At 37.6% G+C, this 21,428-nt stretch overlaps 1 protein-coding gene across 3 annotated transcripts in view; it reads left to right on the top strand.

The window, feature by feature from the left end:
- IPCEF1 (interaction protein for cytohesin exchange factors 1) overlaps nt 1-21,428 on the top strand; it is a 160,432-nt gene that overhangs the window by 112,447 nt on the left and 26,557 nt on the right. For all 3 annotated transcript variants that reach the window (XM_081044331.1, XM_081044332.1, XM_081044333.1), the window contains one exon: nt 10,616-10,985. In XM_081044331.1, the coding sequence (XP_080900457.1) occupies nt 10,616-10,985 (370 nt within the window). The remainder of the gene's footprint in view (nt 1-10,615; nt 10,986-21,428) is intronic.

The raw sequence follows: 21,428 nt of genomic DNA on the forward strand, positions 1-21,428 counted from the left end.
CGAATAGACCTCAATAGATGTTCCTTCTTGATTTAATAGAGAGAAGCGTATGTTTTTGTTTAATTTCTCTGTCTCTGTCTCTCTTTGTCTCCCTGTCTCTGTTTCTCTTCCTCCCCTTCTCTTTCTCTCAGTCTCTCCTATATTTTAACCTGTAACATGCAAGGATTTGGGTGGTTCTCCCTCCTTTTCTTCCCTCTGTCTCCCACTGTGTCCGATACTGTGATTCTTTTATGATTTACTTTAGGTCTAAAATGCTGTGATTTTCAGTTTTGTAATGGCAAACTAGTATCACAGAGTATTAACAGCATTGTCAGGTACCTAGGACTACATTTAATGAAAGTAAAGTCAACCAAATTGTCCTCTTAGACAAAGGGTCATGGCTCAATTGCATTATATACAATGATAGTCTTACTGGATGTTACAGTAGAAGCTCTGGAAATGCTGTTTCAAAAAAATAATTGAAGGAGTGTTTATGAGAAAAGTGAATGCTGCCACAGAAGTGGGAGGATTCTTTAGAATTTGAGTCATCAATCAAATGTTATTTCTTAGAGGTCTATGTTGAGCATTTTTTTGGAAGGCCATTAAGGCTAACATTTTTTTCTGAAGAAATATATTAGAAATGGATAAATATTGAACAGTTAGATTTTATTTTTCTTAGAAACAGAATATGTTTCTCATATTTGTGTATTTCCTAGGCAGATTTTGTTTTTGTTTCCTCTTGTTACTGAAAAACAGACATGCAAGACACTTGGTTAAAATGACATTTAGGCTTTTTATTTAAACAGATGAAATTAAAAAAAAAAATCATGGTAACTTTTACCCAGAGTGTGAATCAAGTTGTTGTTTTGTCTCAATCTGGCATAGGTTAGCCATGACTGAGCTATACAAGCCTAGTGACAGAAATCCCCCCTGCCCCAATTTCTTGCTTAAAAAAGAAATACTTTGGGTAATGAACTTCCATTTTGGAATGATGAACTCAAAAATATAAAATCAAACTCTTCTGGAAAATTACCTAAATTTTTTTTTTAACTCTTAAACATTTAATTTAATATCCAATCATTCTGTGACTAGAGAGTCAAGATAAGCAGTAAGACTTCAGCATCCGACCGATTTGGACCAGTGCTTCTATGGCGGAACCACAGTCTACACTCAGGGTCTTCCCGGAGTAAACAAGAGGTTTTTGTATATGTGCCTTCTTTTTGAGAAGGCTTCACAGGATGGATAGTAGACAGGACATTCATTTATTCACAGAGAAATTAGAAATGGGAGCTATTAAATGGGGGCTTAGTAAAAACTCTCAAACTAGATGTGAGTCTGTAGGTTTCGCTTTGGAAGATCATTTGTAGAAATCACTATTTGTGATACTTTGAAACTCACGAAAGAGCACAAAAGGAATCAACTTCATTCACATTTTAAACCCGATATTATAAGTTACAAAGTGATTTAAGAGGTATAAAAACCAATAAAAATCTGTCCTATATATTTTTTGTCTAAATCTAATTTTTAAAAGTCATGTCTAAAAACTTGATTGATGCTTATATACTTATTAATTCATTTAACACATATTTATTGAGAGCCACTGTTCTGAATACTTTAGGACACATCAGTGAATAAAAAAGACAATGATTCATTTCTTTGTGGAACCAAATTTCTAGTTGAAAGAGACTTACAAAATACAATCAACATAATAAGTAAGATAGCAGCTACGTCCGTAGAATAAGTAGAGCAGAGTTGAGTGAGGGAGGTCTGAGGGCTGGAGGTCGGGTTGCAGCAATAAATGGGAGCCTGAGTGAGAGCTGAGATGAGCAAAACTCTCGAATGGCGGTGTGAGTCAGCCAGGTGGTTATTTGGGAAAGGAGTTTTCCAAGAGAACAGTTAGAGTCAAGATCTCGTTGGTGCATTGAAGGTAATGCAGGGAAGCTGGTGTGGCTGGAGCAGGATGAACAAAGATGAGAGGAACAGGAAATGAAGTTGCAAGGTAGTGGTGGCCATACTATACTGTGGGCTAGCAAAGGACTCTGACGTTTTGAGTCAGTTAGTGATTGTTGGGAAATCCTGAACACAGGAGTGATGTGTTCAATTTCCATTTTGAAAGGACCATTCGGGCTGCTGTGTTGGAGAGACTTTGGGAGCTGGGGCTAAGCATAGAAGGAAAGAAATCTAAGGAAGGGTGTGCAGTAATCTAGTAGGAGAAATGGTGGTGATTCAGAGCAGGGCATAGTTGAGAAATGGAATGATCGGATTTTTAATGTAGTTGTAAGATAGACCACCCATAAGTGGATCAGAGAGAAATTGAGAAGATAAATATTTGTAATCCCAGTTTGAAGAAGCTCATACAGATATTTTAACACGACAGTCCTCATATTTTGATGCATTTCAGAAGTGCAATTCCTTTACAGCCAAATGATGAAAAAAAAATCAGCTAAAAAAGTGATAAATAAAAACAAACCCCGCAAACTCTGACCCATTGGCCAGTGGCAGGGGAGGAAGTCTCTTAAACACAGAAAGTGATGAAATCAATTTTAGAAATTACAATTTAATCCTACTGGATGAATCTTGCACAGCTATTTACTAAAGGTCACTTATCTTTTGATATGTGTACTATGTAAGGTAATAGAAATGCCTATAAGTGAGGTAATGGTGAGAAAAATGATCAGTGATCACACATTTAAGGAAAAGGTAGAAAGAAAAGTTCATGCTCCCTTCTCAAGACGCAAAAAAGTATGATAAGCTCTATTGCTGAACAGATTTTTAAATTATTCAAAAATTAGCTTTTGCATGTTTGCCTCTTGCTTTAACAGTTCACCTTCTCAGCCTATTTTCACAGTAAATTTCACCCACAGTGTGGGTGTTGGCTGTTGCACAACTTTACGGCCACTGCCGTAGTTGGGACATGCCTTAGCTTTCGCCTGGGTTATGGAAAGAGCATTTTCGTTCTCTGACTTTAATATTGCTTTTCTTAAAAACCACTTCCAAATTAGTCTTCTTAAGGTACAGTTCTGACAATATTGATTCACCCGAGCAAGACCTTTCAGTTAACCCTCATGCTTATCAAATTAATTCTGGACTCATTGGCTTGGTATTTAAGGCCATTGGGCTACATTCAGATGGCCATTACGGTCTTGTTCCTGATTCCACTTTTGCCATTCTGCGATTTTGGGAGAAGATCCTAATTTTCTCTCTGTCTTCTTCCCTCTAACAACTTCCTCCCTCCCACTTTCCTGGAATTTTGAATGCTTGAAATTGACAGGACTTTTCCATAGGAGGACGTAATGAAACTGAACCATAAAATGCCTTCTCTGTCATATCTGCCATTGGAGACATAGGATGTCCCATAGAGTACTGGTGACTACATTTTTGGATTTTACTGACCAATACATTTAAAATGGAGGAACAACATATAGGTGCCAAATCTTTATTTCACTATTTAGGATATTAAAAAAAAAAAAAAAAAAAAAAAAAAACAAAAAAAAAAACCTCCAAGGAGACAAAAGCTACTATCTACCAACACCACTTTCCAAATATATTTCGACATCAAAATGTGAACAAGGATAACATCTCAGAATAAGTGAAATCTTTCCCAAGAAAGGACAATTGGTGATGCTGCATTGATACTTCCTCCATGGACTGATGGAGATATTGCCAAGGAGAGCCATTCACCTTCGGATCGTGTGTTCGGAAACGCTCACATCATTAACGCACTTTGCCTTATCTGTGCTGCAGGGTTTTTGTGTGTCTTTAATGAATTCAGAGCCTGCAAAGGTATTCTTGTCTTCTTTTTTTTTTTTTTTTTTAATTAATTTTATTGGGGTGACAATTGTTAGTAAATTTACATAGATTTCAGGTGTACAATTCTGTATTACATCGTCTATAAATCCCATTGTGTGTTCACCACCCAGAGTCAGTTCTCCTTCCATCACCATATATTTGATCCCCTTTACCCTCATCACCCACCCCCCACCCCCTTACCCTCTGGTAACCACTAAATTATTGTCTGTGTCTATGAGTTTTTGTTTCTCATTTGTTTGTCTTGTTCTTTTTGGTTTATATACCACATATCAGTGAAATCATAGGGTTCTCTGCTTTTTCTGTCTGACTTGTTTCACTTAGCATTATTCTCTCGAGATCCATCCATGTTGTCACAAATGTTCCTATATCATCTTTCCTTAACGCCGAATAGTATTCCATTGTGTATATGTACCACATCTTCTTTATCCATTCATCAATCGAAGGACATTTTGGTTGTTTCCATGTCTTGGCCACCGTAAACAAAGCTGCAATGAACATTGGCGTACACGTGTCTCTATAGAGGAATGCTTTTATATTTTTGGGGTAGATACCCAGGAGAGCGATTGCTGGGTCATATGGTAATTCTATTCGTAATTCTTGAGGAACCTCCACACTGCCTTCCATAGCGGCTGCACCAGTCTGCATTCCCACCAACAGTGTATGAGAGTTCCTTTTTCTCCACAGCCTCTCCAACACTTGTTACTATTTGTTTTGTTGATGAAAGCCATTCTGACTGGGGTGAGGTGATATCTCATTGTGGTTTTCATTTGCATTTCTCTGATGATTAGCGATGTTGAGCATTTTTTCATATGTCTATTTGCCATTTGTATATCCTCTTTGGAGAAATGTCTCTTCAGGTCCTCTGTCCATTTTTCAATTGGGTTGTTTGTTTTTTTGTTGTTGAGTTTCATGAGTTCCTTGTATATTTTGGATATTAGCCCCTTATCAGAGGAACTGTTTGCGAAAATCTTCTCCCATTCAGTTGGTTGCCTCATTATTTTGTCAATAGTTTCTTTTGCTGTGCAGAAGCTTTTCAGTTTCATATAATCCCATTTGTTTATTTTAGTTTTTACTTCCATTGCCTTTGGAGTCAAATTCATAAAATGCTCTTTGAACCCAAGGTCCATAAGTTTAGTACCTATGTTTTCTTCAATGCAGTTTATTGTGTCAGGTCTTATGCTTAAGTCTTTGATCCATTTTGAATTAATTTTGGTACATGGTGACAGATAGCAGTCCAGTTTCATTCTTTTGCACGTAGCTATCCAATTCTGCCAGCACCATTTATTGAAGAGGCTGTCTTTCGTCCATTGTATGTTTTTAGCTTCTTTGTCAAAAATTATCTGTCCATATTTATGTGGTTTTATTTCTGGGTTCTCAATTCTATTCCATTGGTCTATGTGTCTGTTTTTCCGCCAATACCAAGCTGTTTTGATTATTGTAGCCCTGTAGTACAAGGAAAAATCAGGGAGTGTGATACCTCCAGTATTGTTCTTTTTTTTTAATATTGCTTTGGCTATTCGGGGTCTTTTGTGGTTCCAAACAAATCTGATGATTTTTTGTTCTATTTCTTTAAAAAATGCCATTGGGATTTTAATGGGGATTGCATTAAATCTGTATATGGCTTTGGGTAATATGGCCATTTTAACTATGTTGATTCTTCCAATCCATGAGCACGGAATGTCTTTCCATTTCTTTGTGTCTTCTTCAATTTCTTTCAAAAATGTCTTATAGTTTTCAGCATATAAATCCTTCACATCCTTGGTTAAGTTTATTCCTAGGTATTTTATTCTTTTTGCTGCAATTGCAAAAGGAATTGTTTTTTCTATTTCTTTTTCTGAGATTTCATTGTTGGTATATAGGAAAGCAATGGACTTTTGTACATTGATTTTGTAGCCAGCAACTTTACTATATTCATTGATTGTTTCTAATAGCTTTTTGGTGGAGGCTTTAGGGTTTTCTATGTATAGCATCATGTCATCTGCAAAGAGTGACAATTTAACTTCTTCATTCCCAATTTGGATGCCTTTTATTTCTTTCTCTTGCCTGATAGCTCTGGCGAGGACTTCCAACACTATGTTGAAAAGCAGAGGTGATAGGGGACAACCTTGTCGTGTTCCTGAACGTAGAGCAAAGGGCTTCAGCTTTTCACCATTAATTATGAGGTTAGCTGAGGGCTTGTCGTATATGGCCTTTATTATGTTGAGGTATTTTCCTTCTATACCAATTTTAGTAAGTGTTTTAATCATAAATGGATGTTGTATCTTATCAAATGCTTTTTCTGCATCAATTGATAGAATCATATGATTTTTGTCCTTTATTTTGTTTATGTGATGTATCACATTGATGGATTTGCGAATGTTGAACCATCCTTGTGCCCCGGGGATGAACCCCACTTGGTCGTGATGAATAATCTTTTTAATGCATTGTTGTATTCGATTTGCTAGAATTTTGTTTAGGATTTTAGCATCTGTATTCATCAGAGATATAGGTCTGTAGTTTTCTTTTTTTGTGTTGTCCTTACCAGGTTTTGGTATCAGGGTAATGTTGGCCTCATAAAATGAGTTAGGGAGTACTGACTCTTCTTCAATTTTTTGGAAGAGTTTGAGCAGGATTGGTATTAGATCCTCTTTGAAGGTTTGGTAGAATTCACTGGTGAAGCCATCTGGTCCAGGACTTTTGATTTTGGGAAGGTTTTTGATGACTGATTCAATTTCCTTACTGGTGATCGGCCTGTTAAGATTTTCCAGTTCTTCATGATTCAGCCTTGGAAGGCTATATGTTTCTAAGAACTTGTCCATTTCTTCTAAGTTATTAAATTTGGTGGCATATAGTCCTTCATAGTATTCTTGGATAATCCTTTGTATTTCTGTGGTGTCCGTGATAACTTCCCCTTTTTCATTTCTGATTTTGTTAATTAGTGTCTTCTCTCTTTTTATCTTAGTGAGTCTAGCCAAGGGTTTGTCGATTTTGTTAATCTTTTCAAAGAACCAGCTTTTTGTCACATTAATTTTTTCTATTGTCTTTTTGTTCTCTATTTCATTTAGTTCTGCTCTGATTTTTGTTATTTCCTTTCTTCTGCTGACCTTGGGTTTCGCTTGTTCTTCTTTTTCTAGTTTTTTAAGGTGTGACATGAGGTTATTTATTTGGGATTTTTCTTGTTTCTTGAGATGGGCCTGTAATGATATAAATTTCCCTCTTAAAACTGCTTTCGCGGCATCCCAAAAATTTTGGTAGGATGTATTTTCATTGTCATTTGTTTCTATGTATCTTTTGAGCTCTCCTTTAATTTCTTCTTTGACCCAGTCGTTCTTTAAAAGTATGTTGTTTAATCTCCATGTATTTGTGTTTTTTCCTGCTTTCTTTTTGCAGTGGATATCCAATTTCAAAGCTTTGTGATCAGAGAATATGCTTGGTATGATTTCAATCTTCTTAAATTTGCTGAGGCTGATTTTGTGTCCCAATATATGGTCTATCCTTGAGAATGTTCCATGTACACTAGAAAAGAATGTATAGTCTGATGTTTTAGGATGAAGTGCTCTATATATGTCAATTATGTCCAATTCCTCTAATGTGTCATTTAGGGCTGCGATTTCGTTATTTATCTTCTGTTTGGATGATCTATCCATAGCTGTCAATGATGTATTTAAGTCCCCTAGTATAATTGTGTTTTGGTCAATTTCTCCCTTTAGTTCTGTTAGTAGTTGCTTGGTATATTTCGGTGCTCCCTGATTGGGGGCATAAATATTGATGACTGTTATGTCTTCTTGTTGTATAGTCCCCTTTACCATTATGAAATGTCCATCTTTGTCTCTTGTTATCTTTTTCACCCTGAAGTCTGTTTCATCGGAAATCATTATGGCTACACCTGATTTTTTCTGGGTACCATTTGCTTGAAGTGTCAATTTCCACCCTTTCACTTTGAGTCTATGCTTGTCCTTGTAGCTGAGATGTGTCTCTTGTAGGCAGCATATGGTTGGGTTTAGTTTTTTGATCCAGTCTGCTACTCTGTGTCTCTTTATTGGTGAGTTCAGTCCATTTACATTCAGGGTGATTATTGATATGTGAGGATTTCCTGTCATTCTGTCTTTAGTTTTCTGGTAAGGCTGTGTCTCCATTGTTTCTTTGCCTTTTTGTTGTTGTCTGTTATTTCTGTGTGGTAGTATTCTATGATGTTTCCCTCTGTTTCTTCTTTTATTACAGTATATATTTCAGATTTGGATGTTTTTTGAGTGGTTACCCTTGAGTTTATATAAAAGAAAGTTTGATATTTAGAGTATTCCAGTTTCTTCAGTACGCTTACTTTCTCTATTCCCATATTCCAGTTCAGGCCTTTACGCTCCCCCTTTTTATGTTTCGGTTGCCACAAGTTGTCCCTGTTGATGGTGGTCTAATAGCCTCCTTTAGTATTTCTTGTAGTGCAGGTCGTGTATTAGAAAATTCCCTCAGCTTCTGGATGTCTGGAAAGGTCTTTATTCCTCCTTCATATCTAAAGGAGATCTTTGCTGGATATATTATTCTTGGCTCATGATTTCTCTCTTTCAATAGTTTGAATATTTGGTTCCATTCCCTCCTAGCTTGTAGAGTTTCTGCTGAAAAATCTGATGATAATCTAATGGGCTTTCCTTTGTAAGTTACCGTCTTCTTTTCCCTGGCTGCCTTGAGGATTCTTTCTTTATCATTGATTTTAGACAGCTTCAATACAATGTGCCTTGGTGAAGGCCTGTTGGGATTGAGGTAATTAAGTGTTCTATTTGCTTCTTGGATTCGAGGATCCAGTTCTGTCCACAAGTTTGGGAAGTTCTCATCGACAATTTGTTTGAATATATTCTCTGTTCCCTTCCCTCTTTCTTCTCCTTCTGGTATACCCATTATTCTTATATTGCTCTTTCTGATAGAGTCAGAAAGTTCTTGTAGAGTTCTTTCATTTCTTTTAAGTCTCAAGTCTCTTTCTTCTTCCCTCTGTGTAAATTCCAGGTTCCTATCTTCGATGTCACTGATTCTTTCCTCCATCTGGTCAACTCTACTACCTAAGCTGGATATTTTATTGTTAATTTCTTCTATTGAGTTCTTAATCTCCAGAAATTCTATTTGGTTCTTTTTCAAGATTTCAATCTCTTTTGTAAAATGCTCATGGTGTTCTTTGATTGTGTTTCTGAGTTCATTAAACTGCCTTTCTGTGTTTTCTTGCATCTCGTTCAGTTTTTTCAGAATTGCGATCTTGAATTCTCTGTCATTTAAATCACAAAGGTCCATATCTCTAAGTTCCTTTTCTGGAGACTTTTCACTTTCTTTCTGAGCTATCTTGTTGCCTTGGTTATTCATGGCAATCGCTGATTTACTATTTCTCTTCCTAGACATCTACAGGAGTGTCTTCTGCAACAGGTTGATAGGTATGCGAAGAGCTTTTGGAGTTCCAAAGCTCTTTCTGCACCAGATTCAGAGCCCGTTTGTTTCAGCAGTTCTGTTTACTCCTGCAGGGATCCGCCCAGATAGGTGGGGCCAGGGGCGGGGTGAGTTGTGAGAGGTGGCCCAGAGCAATGGCGGCGACCACCACCACAGCCAGTCCTGCTTCCACAGCTCCCTCCCCTTTGCCGGAACTAGTTGAGCTGCGAATCTGTGTCTGCGGTCCACAGTTCTCAGAGCAGCAAATATTCTGTCCTTTGATCCGACACTGCTACTTTATCGCTTCTATCACCTGGCAGGTGGGGGCGGGGCGAGCTCTGGGAGGGTAGGGAGGGGGCGGCTAGTCTCCGTGCCTAAGGCTTCCGTTCTCCGCTCAGCAGTGAGGGCTTAAACCACAGATTTCAGCCCTCTTCCCTCAGTCTTTGCTCCGAAGTCTGCCGTGAGCGAGCGTTGTGTTCAGCGGTTTTGTATGCTGCCCCCTCAGCCCTGTGGGCCGTAAGCGGAGCCCTAGCAGTCCGAGTCCTTCCCTCTCCCGCAGCTGCGGAAGATCGGGAGCAGCGGGCTCCGAGCACTGAGCTAGGTCTGTGTCCTGCGCCCGCGCGGCTCCGTCTCCGCACTTCTCTTCTCCCTCCTCCCCCACTCGCGCGATTCACCCACCTGGAGGTGAATTCAGTAGTCGGCCTCTTCGTCTTGCCTGTCTGCTGTGCAAGGAGTCCTTTGTGGAGTTATTGTTGTCCGATTCGTTGTAAATTCCAGGGGAGCGTTACAGAGCCTCACCTCACGCCGCCATTTTTTTTTTCAACCGGTATTCTTGTCTTCTTTGGTGAAAGTTTATTAAAGTTTTAAAAGTATTGAAGAGTAAATGACTTAAATTATTTCACCTAACTATGTAGTTATGAGCTGATACTGGTCATGTGCTGAGGAATATATCAAGGATATTTGAAGTTTGAAATATATGTATTTGCTTTGCCTATGTCACTTGTCTCCACTCAGTTAATATGGCTTTGCTTCCCATCTGGCTCCAACTTTTGCTTTGTCTTAATCACCTTTTTCAAGAGATTTTGCTCAATCAGTAAGGACTCAGTGAGAGATTGCAATCTGCTTTTTGCTCCAAATATCCTTCAGTTTTCCAAAGAATTCTCTGAAGAAGCCTTTTACATTTCTGGACAGCATTGAAGAATAGGGTAAATCACGATATGGAGATTTTTCAGATTCTAGAACAGTGAATTCAAAGTTATACAAATCAGTTTTTGGAAAATGTCATCGTAATGCCTGTCATACAGATCTATAATATATTTTTATTTTGACTCTTATTATTGGCTACTTTTTGAATCACTGGGATACCTTCATTGAATATGAAAAGTAGAGAATACTGGTTTACTCATGATTTTTTTACTATTTTTATTTTATTTGTGCAAAACAGGTGGCACAGCAGGCATGTTCGTCTTCACCCAAGTTGAGTGAAACGGCGTGTTCTTTCTCTTCCCTGGAAAATACAGTGAAGACACCCGGTAGCTTGTCCTCCTTACCTAAAGAAAGACAGTCCTGGGTTAACATAGTTAACAGTTCATCTGCTGCCGAAGATGTGGGACAATCTGTAACCTTTGCTGTTCGGCTTCACTCACCTACACCCTCAGAGGCAAACAGTCACAAGGCGCAGGAACACAGTTTGGCCATGTCCGAGAGTGGATTTTTGAACTCTTTATCTAGTGATGACACATCATCATTGAGTAGCAACCTAGACCATCTTACTGTTCCAGACAAGCCTACTGGATCAAAGCTAATGGATAGAGGTAAACCAAGGCATTGTTTCCTCTTCTTTAGAGAATGAATATCTGGGTTGGAACCCTAATGTTAATTCGTAAAAAGAGTGTTTAAAGTCATGACTGATGGTTCAGTAATTAAACAGTCATGTGTGGCTAAACCCAGGGGCTGCTTCTGCAGAGGAGTTTGCATGTGGAAAACTCTAGCTTTGAGGCCATTCATTACCCACTATATGTGTCACTAACCAAATGCTTTTGACTATGAGACATAATCAGATAAACAATATGTATAAATATACATATATACATATATATGTATATATATATTTTTTTTTTGAGGAAAGGCTTGACATTTTTTGAGGTTCCATGTCCTATGTTCTGGAACTTGTGTGGATATTTATAACATCGCTTCCATGATTCCAAACAAATTTAGAGTGACCATCCTCCCTGGGCCAAGACCACGGATGAGGTTCGGGCCAGCTAGTAGGTTTCTGAAGGTGCCCGTGTGGTTAACAGGAAGGCAGACAATTGGCTTTGGAGGGCAGCTCTAGGGACTTTTAAACATAAGGGAGAGCACAGATTATGTTTTGGGGGGAAAAAAGGAAAGAAAAGAAAACACTTCAAGTCTTAGCGAAGAGAAGAGTTGATGGAACGTAGAAATTAATAATGTAAACTTTCTTAATACTTTATGATCATTGGTCCTTACTTTTTATTCAGACTAACTTTTCTTTTATTATTAGTTTCAACTGTGATGTGCCTTTTCTGATAGTCTATGCCTTATTCACTCTGGTGTAAAACAAGCTTACCTGATATAAGATACTGAGCAATGAGACAATGATGAGTTTGGTGTGTATGTTTTCAGTGTACTATTGAGAGAAAGTTAACTGGCTACATTCCCATGATTTTTGAACAGAGTGGCCTGATGACATAGATGACTGTTCTCCCCTCTCTCCTAGCTTAATTTGGGAAAGTTTTTATTTTAGTTCTCAAATTTTCAGATGTATCCTTTTAATTTAGTATTTGGTATCAGAGTAATTTAGGGCAGCTGCAGTAATTTATTACAACTGCAGACCCAGTAGTGTGTGTGTGTGTGTGTGTGTGTGTGTGTGTGTGTGTGTGTACAGTACTTTAAAGCATGTGAATTTGAATATTCAGACTGGGAACTCATTCTCCAAGTCACCACAGTTGTCACCACTCCCTGTGGCCTTTCCTGATGATGTTTCACACAGTGGAGTTATCTGCCTGGACTCCGATGGCGTTTTTGTTTGACACTTCTAATTCAGGCCAGTGATCCATTTTACATTAAAAAAAAGTAGAGTGAATGAAGTTATTGGTAAAATAACCTACTTCCAGAGGTGAATGAGGTGGGATACAGAAGAGAATCTAAGTAATGCCACTGAGGGAATATAGGGGGGTGAAGTTTGGACTGTGAGGAATGGAAAATGGTAGACTCATGCTGGCCTCAGGTTTGTGAGGTGCTGGTATGTACAGGAAGAATGGGCTTAATTTGTACTCCTCTGCAGTACAAAATTGAGGCCAGTGGTGCAATTGAAAAGGAGGTAGTTTCAAGTTCAGCATAAGAAATTTCTTTTGAACATTGAGAACGTTCAAAAAGGAATGTACTCCTTGGGAAGTACTGCATTCCTTGTCATTGAAGATGTCTACTTGTTCTGAGACATTCACTTTCATTGGATAGTAATTGCATGTTGCCTATTGATCACAATCTGTGTTCTTAAGAAGATATACTGAAGAGAGAATTTAAATGTCTTGAACTCGATGTCTTCTAACTTGGTACTTGAAGATCCTTCCAGATACAGGACTGGTGAAACTAAAGAAAATAATTGATAGTACCACATCTATTCTTTTCCAGCTAAAAACTCTTACTTTAATCTTTGGGTCCTAATCATAAGGTAGGACTAAACATTTTCATACACACACACACACACACACACACACACACACACACACACACACAGCTTGCCACAATGAGAATGGCTTCAAAAGCAAAATAGAGAATAAAATTCCATTTGCATTCTTTCTCAAGAGATAACCCTGCAGAGTGAGTTTCCTTTAGGATAAATAACTTGAGAGTCATGGGAAAATGCACGCAATTCTTGCCCATGTCTAAATGTCACTCTTGGAATGCATGCAATGTAGAGCCTGGTTGGGTACCGGCGGCTTTTTTAATCTAAGAAGGAAGACACCTTGTGTTTCTAAATTTTGAGTGCAGAGTAACCAACACAGTTTGTATGCTTCCTCAAACAGCTTGACATGAAGAAATTCCTCTAGGTAGAAAGACAAAATAAAAGTATTCTTCTCTCACTGATTTGTTGGCAGTTGCCGTATGTTATACAATTTTTGCTGATGATTTTCTCGTGTTGTTGGGGATTTGGTTAAATTCCCAGAGGACTTAAACTACATAAAGTCATTGCTATGGAAACAGCAACTCAGTCTTTGCTTGCATTTCTGATGACCTACTATGGAGTAATCAGGTTTTGTATTTTACATATATATATTTTTTACTTATGTGTTGGAGGTAGCTTTTAATTTTTCTGACTTTTAAAAATTATTTTTATCTGCCAATTAGAAAAGTAAAAGCTCTGAAATTACTCTGTCTGAAATATTGTTCACGGTGTTTTCATGACAGATCCTGAAGTTTTTATATGGCCCAAAGCAGGAGTAAAGATATTATTTATTTGTTTATTTATTTATTATTAGTTTCAGGTGCACAAAATAACTTAATGGTTAGACATTTACACCCCTCACAAAGTGATAACCCCACCAAGTCTACTATCCATCTGACATCGTCTTACACAGCTATCCCAATACCATTGACTGTATTCTCTATGCTGTACTTTATATCACATATATATGAACATATATATATTAATATATATATGGTGTGATCAAATACAGTAGATGTTTAAATTAAAAAAAAAAACTTATTATAGAAAAGACCATTGCCATTAATCCCCCTCAAAATACTCTCCCTTACTTTGAACACATTTATCCCATCCGTTTTGCCATTTTCTGAAGCAGTTCTCCAAGTCCTCTTTCCTGAGTGTCTTTAGTTGCGCTGTTGTGGCTGCCTCTATGTCCTGAATCGATTCAAAATGTTTACCTTTCATAGTCATTTTGACTTTGGGGAAGAGCCAGAAGTCAAATGGTGCCAGGTCCAAAGAATAAGGTGGATGAGAACACACTGTAATGTTTTTTATTTGACAGAAATTGCCGACCAGAAGTGATGTGTGACATGGAGCATTGTTATTCATGACGGAGAATGATTTACAGCACACTTTAAAACACACCTTCTCTCAACCGTAGCTCACACCCAATTGACTGCACCGAACAAGCTGAAACTTGCCATACACTGTTACTGAAGTTCCATGTACCACTTCCCTTATTGACGATCCCTGCCTTTCTGGCAGATGGCACTCAGCAGCAGCATTCTGATGTTTTGATGACAACAGAAAGGCTACATGTCACACATTACTTCTGGTGCATATATATATATATATATATATATATATATATATATATATATAAATATATATATATATATCATATATGTTACATATGATACATAGTATGTTATATATACATTATATTTATTTATTTATATATATTTATATATTTATAGCAGGAGTTAGGATTTTAAATTAAGTCTCAAGATGTGGTTGTTGGAGAAAGAAGTTTTTATCCTGGAAGTGATTCTTAAAGGTCAATAACTGAGTCCTGACACAGGCAGACAGCATGTATGATAGCCTTCTTTTTATTAAGACAATGAGGGAAATACCCTTTTAGACATTTCTCCCTTGCTGTGTAAGCTATTAAAGGAATGCAGGATGTTACTTGTATCCCATTGCTTTTCCACATTGGGAGGTTCAGAGTTCCTGAGCTTTCCAGATTCTTCACTGAGTCTCCAGAGCACAGGAGAAAAGAAGTGATGGTGTTAATGGAATGTTGCTCTCAGCTCAGTTTTACTCTGTGCTGTGCCTTTTCTTTTGTGAGAGGTTATTGGGCCAAGACGTATACCTGTGTGGTGATGACTCACATTGTATGTCTCTACTTACATTATGCTCACAATGTGGAGCCAATTTCATTATACTTATGCCATAAATGGAGTGACTACACCCTGGATGCTGAATGACCAATAACCACTAATAAGACTAATATCCAATTTATGCAAATATATTTTTCAAATACAGGTATAGCCATAATTAATCTGAGAAGTATGTTGACTAAAAAGCATTTTTAATGAAGACACAAGCACTCTAGAGTATGCCTGACATCTCAGGAAAGTGGCACAAATGAGCCAGATTTTAGGATTTAGCAAATATTACAAAAAGTTTTACACAATCTCATTGCTAACAGTACAGATGCTATATTATTTTAGCTAGCTACTTCAGATGTTGCTGTCGGAATTTTGTGGCATGTCTCTTTGGGAAGCAAAAAGATAATAAAAAGAAAAAGTTGAATACTGAACTCCATTCAATTTAGCATCATTTTTATTATTATTTTTTTGAGTACCCAACGTCTATTCAAGTACTTTGTGCTAATAGGAACACAAAGATAATCAAGATACAATTTCTGGTCTAAAACGTTTTAACATCTAATAGGGAGAGTGGGAGGAATAAGACATAGTTAACCAAAGAAAGCAGAGTAAAGTAAGTGACACAGAGAGGTACAAAGTACTTGAGGGATTTAAAAGAGAGCAGGGACTCAAAATATGGAAGATCACTTCTAAGTGATCTAAGATGTGGTCGAAGTGGGAGGTTCTGTGCATAGAGAGAGGAGATATGGCAAAGAGGGATGGAAAAGAAATTTGGATGATGTTGAATACTGGGTAGTCATTGGTTTATTCAGTAGATAATGGATGACCATTTCTAATGAGAGTAATCATATAATTGAACTATACTTCAGAAAAATTATGTTAGCTTTAGAATGTAGGTAGAAGAGAATAAGAGAAGATTATTCTTTTAGGAATAAGGAAATTAGAAGAGTTAGGAAGCTTTTAGAATAGCTGGGGTGGCAGTGGAAATAGAAAGCAGAGACTGGAGGAGTCCTATAGCGTGCCTATTGAGGTGAAGACTGATGTTGGTCTTTGTATCTCTATTACTTGATTGAGTTCCTAAAAAATTTTATAGTGATCTTATTTTTTTGAACTATAATTTGAGAAGGGATCTGAAAATGGCAATATTTAGTACTGGGGAAAATCTTGAATCTATAACTGTTCACCTCAATGGCATTGATCTCAGGCATGAATAACCCACTATCTTCTTTGTTCGCTCCTTGCCAGGTGGCTAAAGAGCCCTGGAAGACATCATGAAATAATACTGATTCGGTTACCTGCAAATTTGAATAATATAACTAGGTCATTGGTAGTTGTCAGACTTTTATCTCATTCCCCCCACCCCCCTTACTTCTTATTACTTTTCCTGAGTAAAAATGATCTCTTTACCAGTTCATGAAAATGATCTTTTACCAGTCTCTATTTATTTCTTTTTCACAGCTCACAGAAACTTTTTTTAAGAAAGTTTTGTAATTTATTATTTTCTATAGTAGTCTTGAAAATATTTTATTAGATTTATTTCTACATATTTTATATTTTTAAATGCTTTTTAAAAATATATTTTTTTCTTTTTAATTTCATAACTATTTATTGCTGGTGTAAATAAATGCAACTGATGTTTTTAAATTTATGTTTTAAATAATCTGGCATACTTGCTAAGTTCTCATTTTGATTCTAATAATTTATCTTTAAAACGTTCTTAGATGCAAAATCATATCTCTGCAAATGATGACAGTTTTGCTTTTTCCTTTCCAATCATCATGTCTCTTATTGTGCTTCTTGCTTTGGCTTGGCCCTGCAGTACATTGCTGATAGAAATAGTGATTATGGGCATTTTTGTGGTTTACTTGATCTCAAAGGGAAAGCTTTCACTGTTTCTCCACAACAAATGTAGAAGTAGGTACTTTATTGCCACTTCTATTTTATAGGAAGAAACTGGGGCTTAAAATAGTTTAATAAATTGCTGAAAGATGTCAGGCAACCAGTATGTGTCAAAGTTGTGTTTGCAATGCAGTTCTGTTTGAGAGCTTGAGATTTTAACCACCTGATTAAAAACGATTCTGCATAAATAATCAGCAAGACATAAGGTTGGGTTAGAAGTTATGTGAGCCAAGCCACATAGTAGTATAACCGGAAGAGTTTCATTCCTGAGATAATTATTATATTAGAGGTTTCTTAGAACTACCGGTGTAGCAGTACAGGTCACCTAATGATAGCTACAGAAGCATCTGAATGCAGTCCTGTCCTGCTTAATAACAGCCATGTGCGTCACTAGGCCATTTCATCACTGTGCGAACATCAGAGAGTGCACTTACATAAATCTAGAGGGTATAACCTACTACTGTAATTACATGTGCTATTCTTTTACATGACTGGCAGCCCAGTAGGTTTGTTTACACAGGCCTCACCACAAACACACGAATAACTGTAGTGCCTAGAGCAGAGTGGATAGGGGAGGCATAAGAAGAGATTGGAGAACTCAAAAGCAGCTGGCTTATGTGGCAACTAGTGAGTCTTGTAAGGTGTTTGGGTTTTGTTCCAAGTGTAATGGGGTGTTTTGGGAGAAATTGAAATTGGGGAGTGTTATGGTGTGGTTTATGTTTTTAAAAGATCATGTCACTATGTAGAAAATGGATATTAAGGAGATAAAGTAGAACAGTTATGTAGTTGTTAAAGTAAGCCAACAGTGAGATAATAGGTGGCCTGGACTAAGTTAGTAGCAATGGGGGTTGTGGAAAATATACACATATTGGGACATATTATAAAGATAAAATGTAAGAATGTTAAGATTCATAAAAGATTTTTGTCTATTTTAGTCTATTTTAGGCTCTCAAATATACTGCCTTAGCACACAGTGGGCATTCAAAGAATCCATGATGAATAAGTTGAATAAATGAATGGATCAAATGTGTGAAGGAAAGAGGAATCAAGGATGAGTCATAAGTTCTCAGCACATTCATTCTCCTGTAGTGTTAAGCATAATTGCAACTCTATAGGATTGTTAACATTTTCTGGGAAAAGATTTCCTAGTAGAGATTTAATGGCCATATTTAAATATATAACTCTAAACATATACAGCAGGTCCTTGAATAATGTCATTTTATTCAGTGTCATTTTGTTAGAATGTTGATGAGATGCCAGAAGAACTGAACTCTCGTTTATGTCAACTCTTGTTTCATTATACATTGTTCACCGAAGTTCCATGAACCTATTGATGATGTTAGGTGAGGACTTACTGTATGTTAAGGATTTTCTATAAGGCAAAAATAAGGATATTATACAAGTGATTATAGATTACACTAGACCATACTCATTGAAATAAGGAAACTACATCTCAAAAAGGTAAGGGCATTAATCCGTTCCAAACCTTTCAATTTCCGCTTAGTGAAATTGAGATAGGGCAACTTCTTCCTTCCTCTTGCCTCACCTTCTTTTTCTGAAATGGCCCCCTGCCCCCATCCCTCCCTCCTTCTGAATCTTCCATTTCTATCTGTTGTCCTCACTTGTCTCCATCATGGAGTCACATGGTTGATGGATACAGCCTGTTATGGGGCCAAGGTTGACTATATTTTTATTCTCGATTTTAGGCAATTTTCCAGCCATCTTCCCCCATTTATTTCTCACTTAACCTCCATCTCATAACTATATTTTACAAAGAAAAAAAAACAACCCTGACATATGTCTTTTTTGTGTCCATGCCAGAGTTTTTCGTTTTCTTAGGATTTGAGCATATATAGAAATTTTATGTCTACATTACATATTTCAACAACTCCTGGGTGCTCATATGATTGGAAGAATATACTTTAAAAACAAATGGAATGAATATTTTAAGACTATAAAATTATGTATCAGATGCTTGGGCAATGGACTCAATCTAAGATTATTTCCAAAACCAACTACCACCAGAGGCAATGATAATAAAATAAAAACCATATTAATATCACCCAATAGACTAGGGTTTTTCTCATCAATAAAAGCAATAATACAGTAGAAGGGTATTGAGCTGACTTACTTAATAGAAACATCAAACATTGAAGAGACAATAGGTACATGACTCAGCAGAGAAGGTATAGCAAATATAGAAAAATGAAGAAAATTATAGTGAAACTCCTCTTTCAGACTTATAAGAGCATAAGTAAAAATATTAGCTTTGTACTTGGGTGCTGTCTCTGACTTTCTCTCAATCTGTTTTCTCTTTTATAGAATTTCTTTTACTTGCCGCTTTTAAAATCACCTCTTTCCCAACTAGCATTCTCCGAACATTGTAGTCTATGTTTCTTAGCATTTATACCTTTGTTGTATACAGGGCCACAGCCTACTGTGACCTTGATTTTCATCTCCTGCTCCCCCTTGGAACTGATTCATTATCCCCAGGTGGCCAGTTCAAATGCCTAGGCAGAGAATCTGATTATCTGGCCTATGTTTTAGGTTTCTGGCCAGCTTATGAATTTCCTATCCTAGGGTCTGGTGCCCTATGGTTCTGTGACAACAGTGTTTAAGGTATAAAACCCAGGCACATCACAAACAGAGGCTCTGAGTGGGGATTTTTTTCTCTTGGAAGACAGGAGTAGTGGGAGCAGGGATCTGAGCCCTGGTCTGTCCAGTCCACCCGGGTACCATCTCAGTGACTATAGGTTCTCTGATTTGAAGTCTTTTTCCTTTTTTTTTTTAACCCCTTCTTCTGCCTCCTCTCCTCCCCGCACCACTCTGCTTCAAGCTATTGTTTCTCAGTCTAATTGTGTAGGACAGAGCACCCTGGCCCATGCTGGTATTATGAGCCTTGTGCTCCCCCCGGCTGAGGCAGTCAGTCGCCGGCCACTCACAGCAGCTCACAGCAGCTCTCGCTGGCTGCTGGCCACTCGCGCTGGCCACATGGCAGCACATGGTAGCCCAGGGCAGCACACAGGAGCCTGCAGAAGCCCACAGCAACCTCCGTCCGGCTGTTTACGGGAGCACAGCTCCAGGGAGAGCCATTGTTCACAATCTTAGCTGTACAGGGCGAAGCTCACTGGCCCATGTGGGAGTCGAACCGGCAACCTCGGCGTTAGGAGCATGGTGCTCCAACCACCTGAGCCACCGAGCTGGCCAAAATCCTTTTCGTTGAACTTTATTCAAAAGAAAATGTGTTAACTGTTTATAGTACAGCATAATATTTAAGGTAATGAGCTTTGGGTTAGAACCAAGGTTTATCTCTCTGTGCCTTTGGTCAAAGTTTTTAATTTTACTGTGTCTTGACATGCTTTCCTTCGTATCATTGTTAATAATACTTTCCTCATAGGGTTGTTACAAAGATAATGTTGGGATAACAATTAATACAGTGCCTGTCACATAGTCAAAACTCGATACATGGTAACTATCTCCAGCCGCAACAGCAGATGAAACAGGCAGCCTCGCTCTCAAAATTGTACTGTGCTAATGGTCTTGGGTCAGTAGTATCCTTACTGTTAAAATGAGTTAACCAGATTTATCTTAGTTGTATAATTCAAATTTGTCCATCATTATGATCTGTCTTTTGCTTTGTGGTAGAGTTGTCAGAATCACTAATTAGAGAAAGCCTGTCCAATGCTTTTGAACTATTGGCATCAGGTGCTGTACTAAGTAACATTTGTAAAGTCTGAAAGGCTACACGGTGTTCAAGTGACTATGTAAACATTTTGAATCGATTCAGGACATCGAGGAAGCCATGACAGTGCAACTAAAGACACTCAAAAGATGACTCCCAGAACTGCTTTGGAAAGTGGCAAGAATGATGGGATAAGTGTGTTCAAAGTGAGGGGGAGAATTCTGAAGGGAATTAGTGGCAATGTATCTTTTACTGTAATAAATGTTTTTTATTTAAGCATTCACCATATTTGATCACACCTCGTAACTACGTAGTCATTTGGATATTCTGTGTAGCCTTTGATCATACCTCGTATTTCTTTTCTTTGTAACAGTTGCCTTCCATGTTCTTTCCTTTAGCAAACACAACATTGCTCGTAAAACAGGGAATACTGTTCACCTAAGTCCACATATACTTTTATAAGAGGATGATTTGTAATAAAGGTTAACGAAAACAACAAAACAAAACAAAACAGGGAATACTGCTTCTACCCAAACCTTTCCAAGTGTTTCACATTTGGAAACTAACATGATTTTCCCTTGGATATCAATTTAGACTTTCCCAGTCTCTAAAAGGTTTGCTTTTGAATTCTGATATGAAATATGGTATATGAATTCCCCTCTTATCTCCTGAAGCCAGCATTTATGTTCTAAAGAGAAAATAAAAACTGCATTCTAGAAAGCACAAGGAAATACCAAAAATAAGATAGTGGGGGAGGCAACGTTGAAAATACAGCATTTAGAGAGAGACTCTGCACACAGTCGTTCCTGACAGGCAAATTCCGGGCCTACGGGAGCAT

The sequence above is a fragment of the Rhinolophus hipposideros genome, assembly GCF_964194185.1.
Source record: "Rhinolophus hipposideros genome assembly, chromosome: 3".
Taxonomy (NCBI): domain Eukaryota; kingdom Metazoa; phylum Chordata; class Mammalia; order Chiroptera; family Rhinolophidae; genus Rhinolophus; species Rhinolophus hipposideros.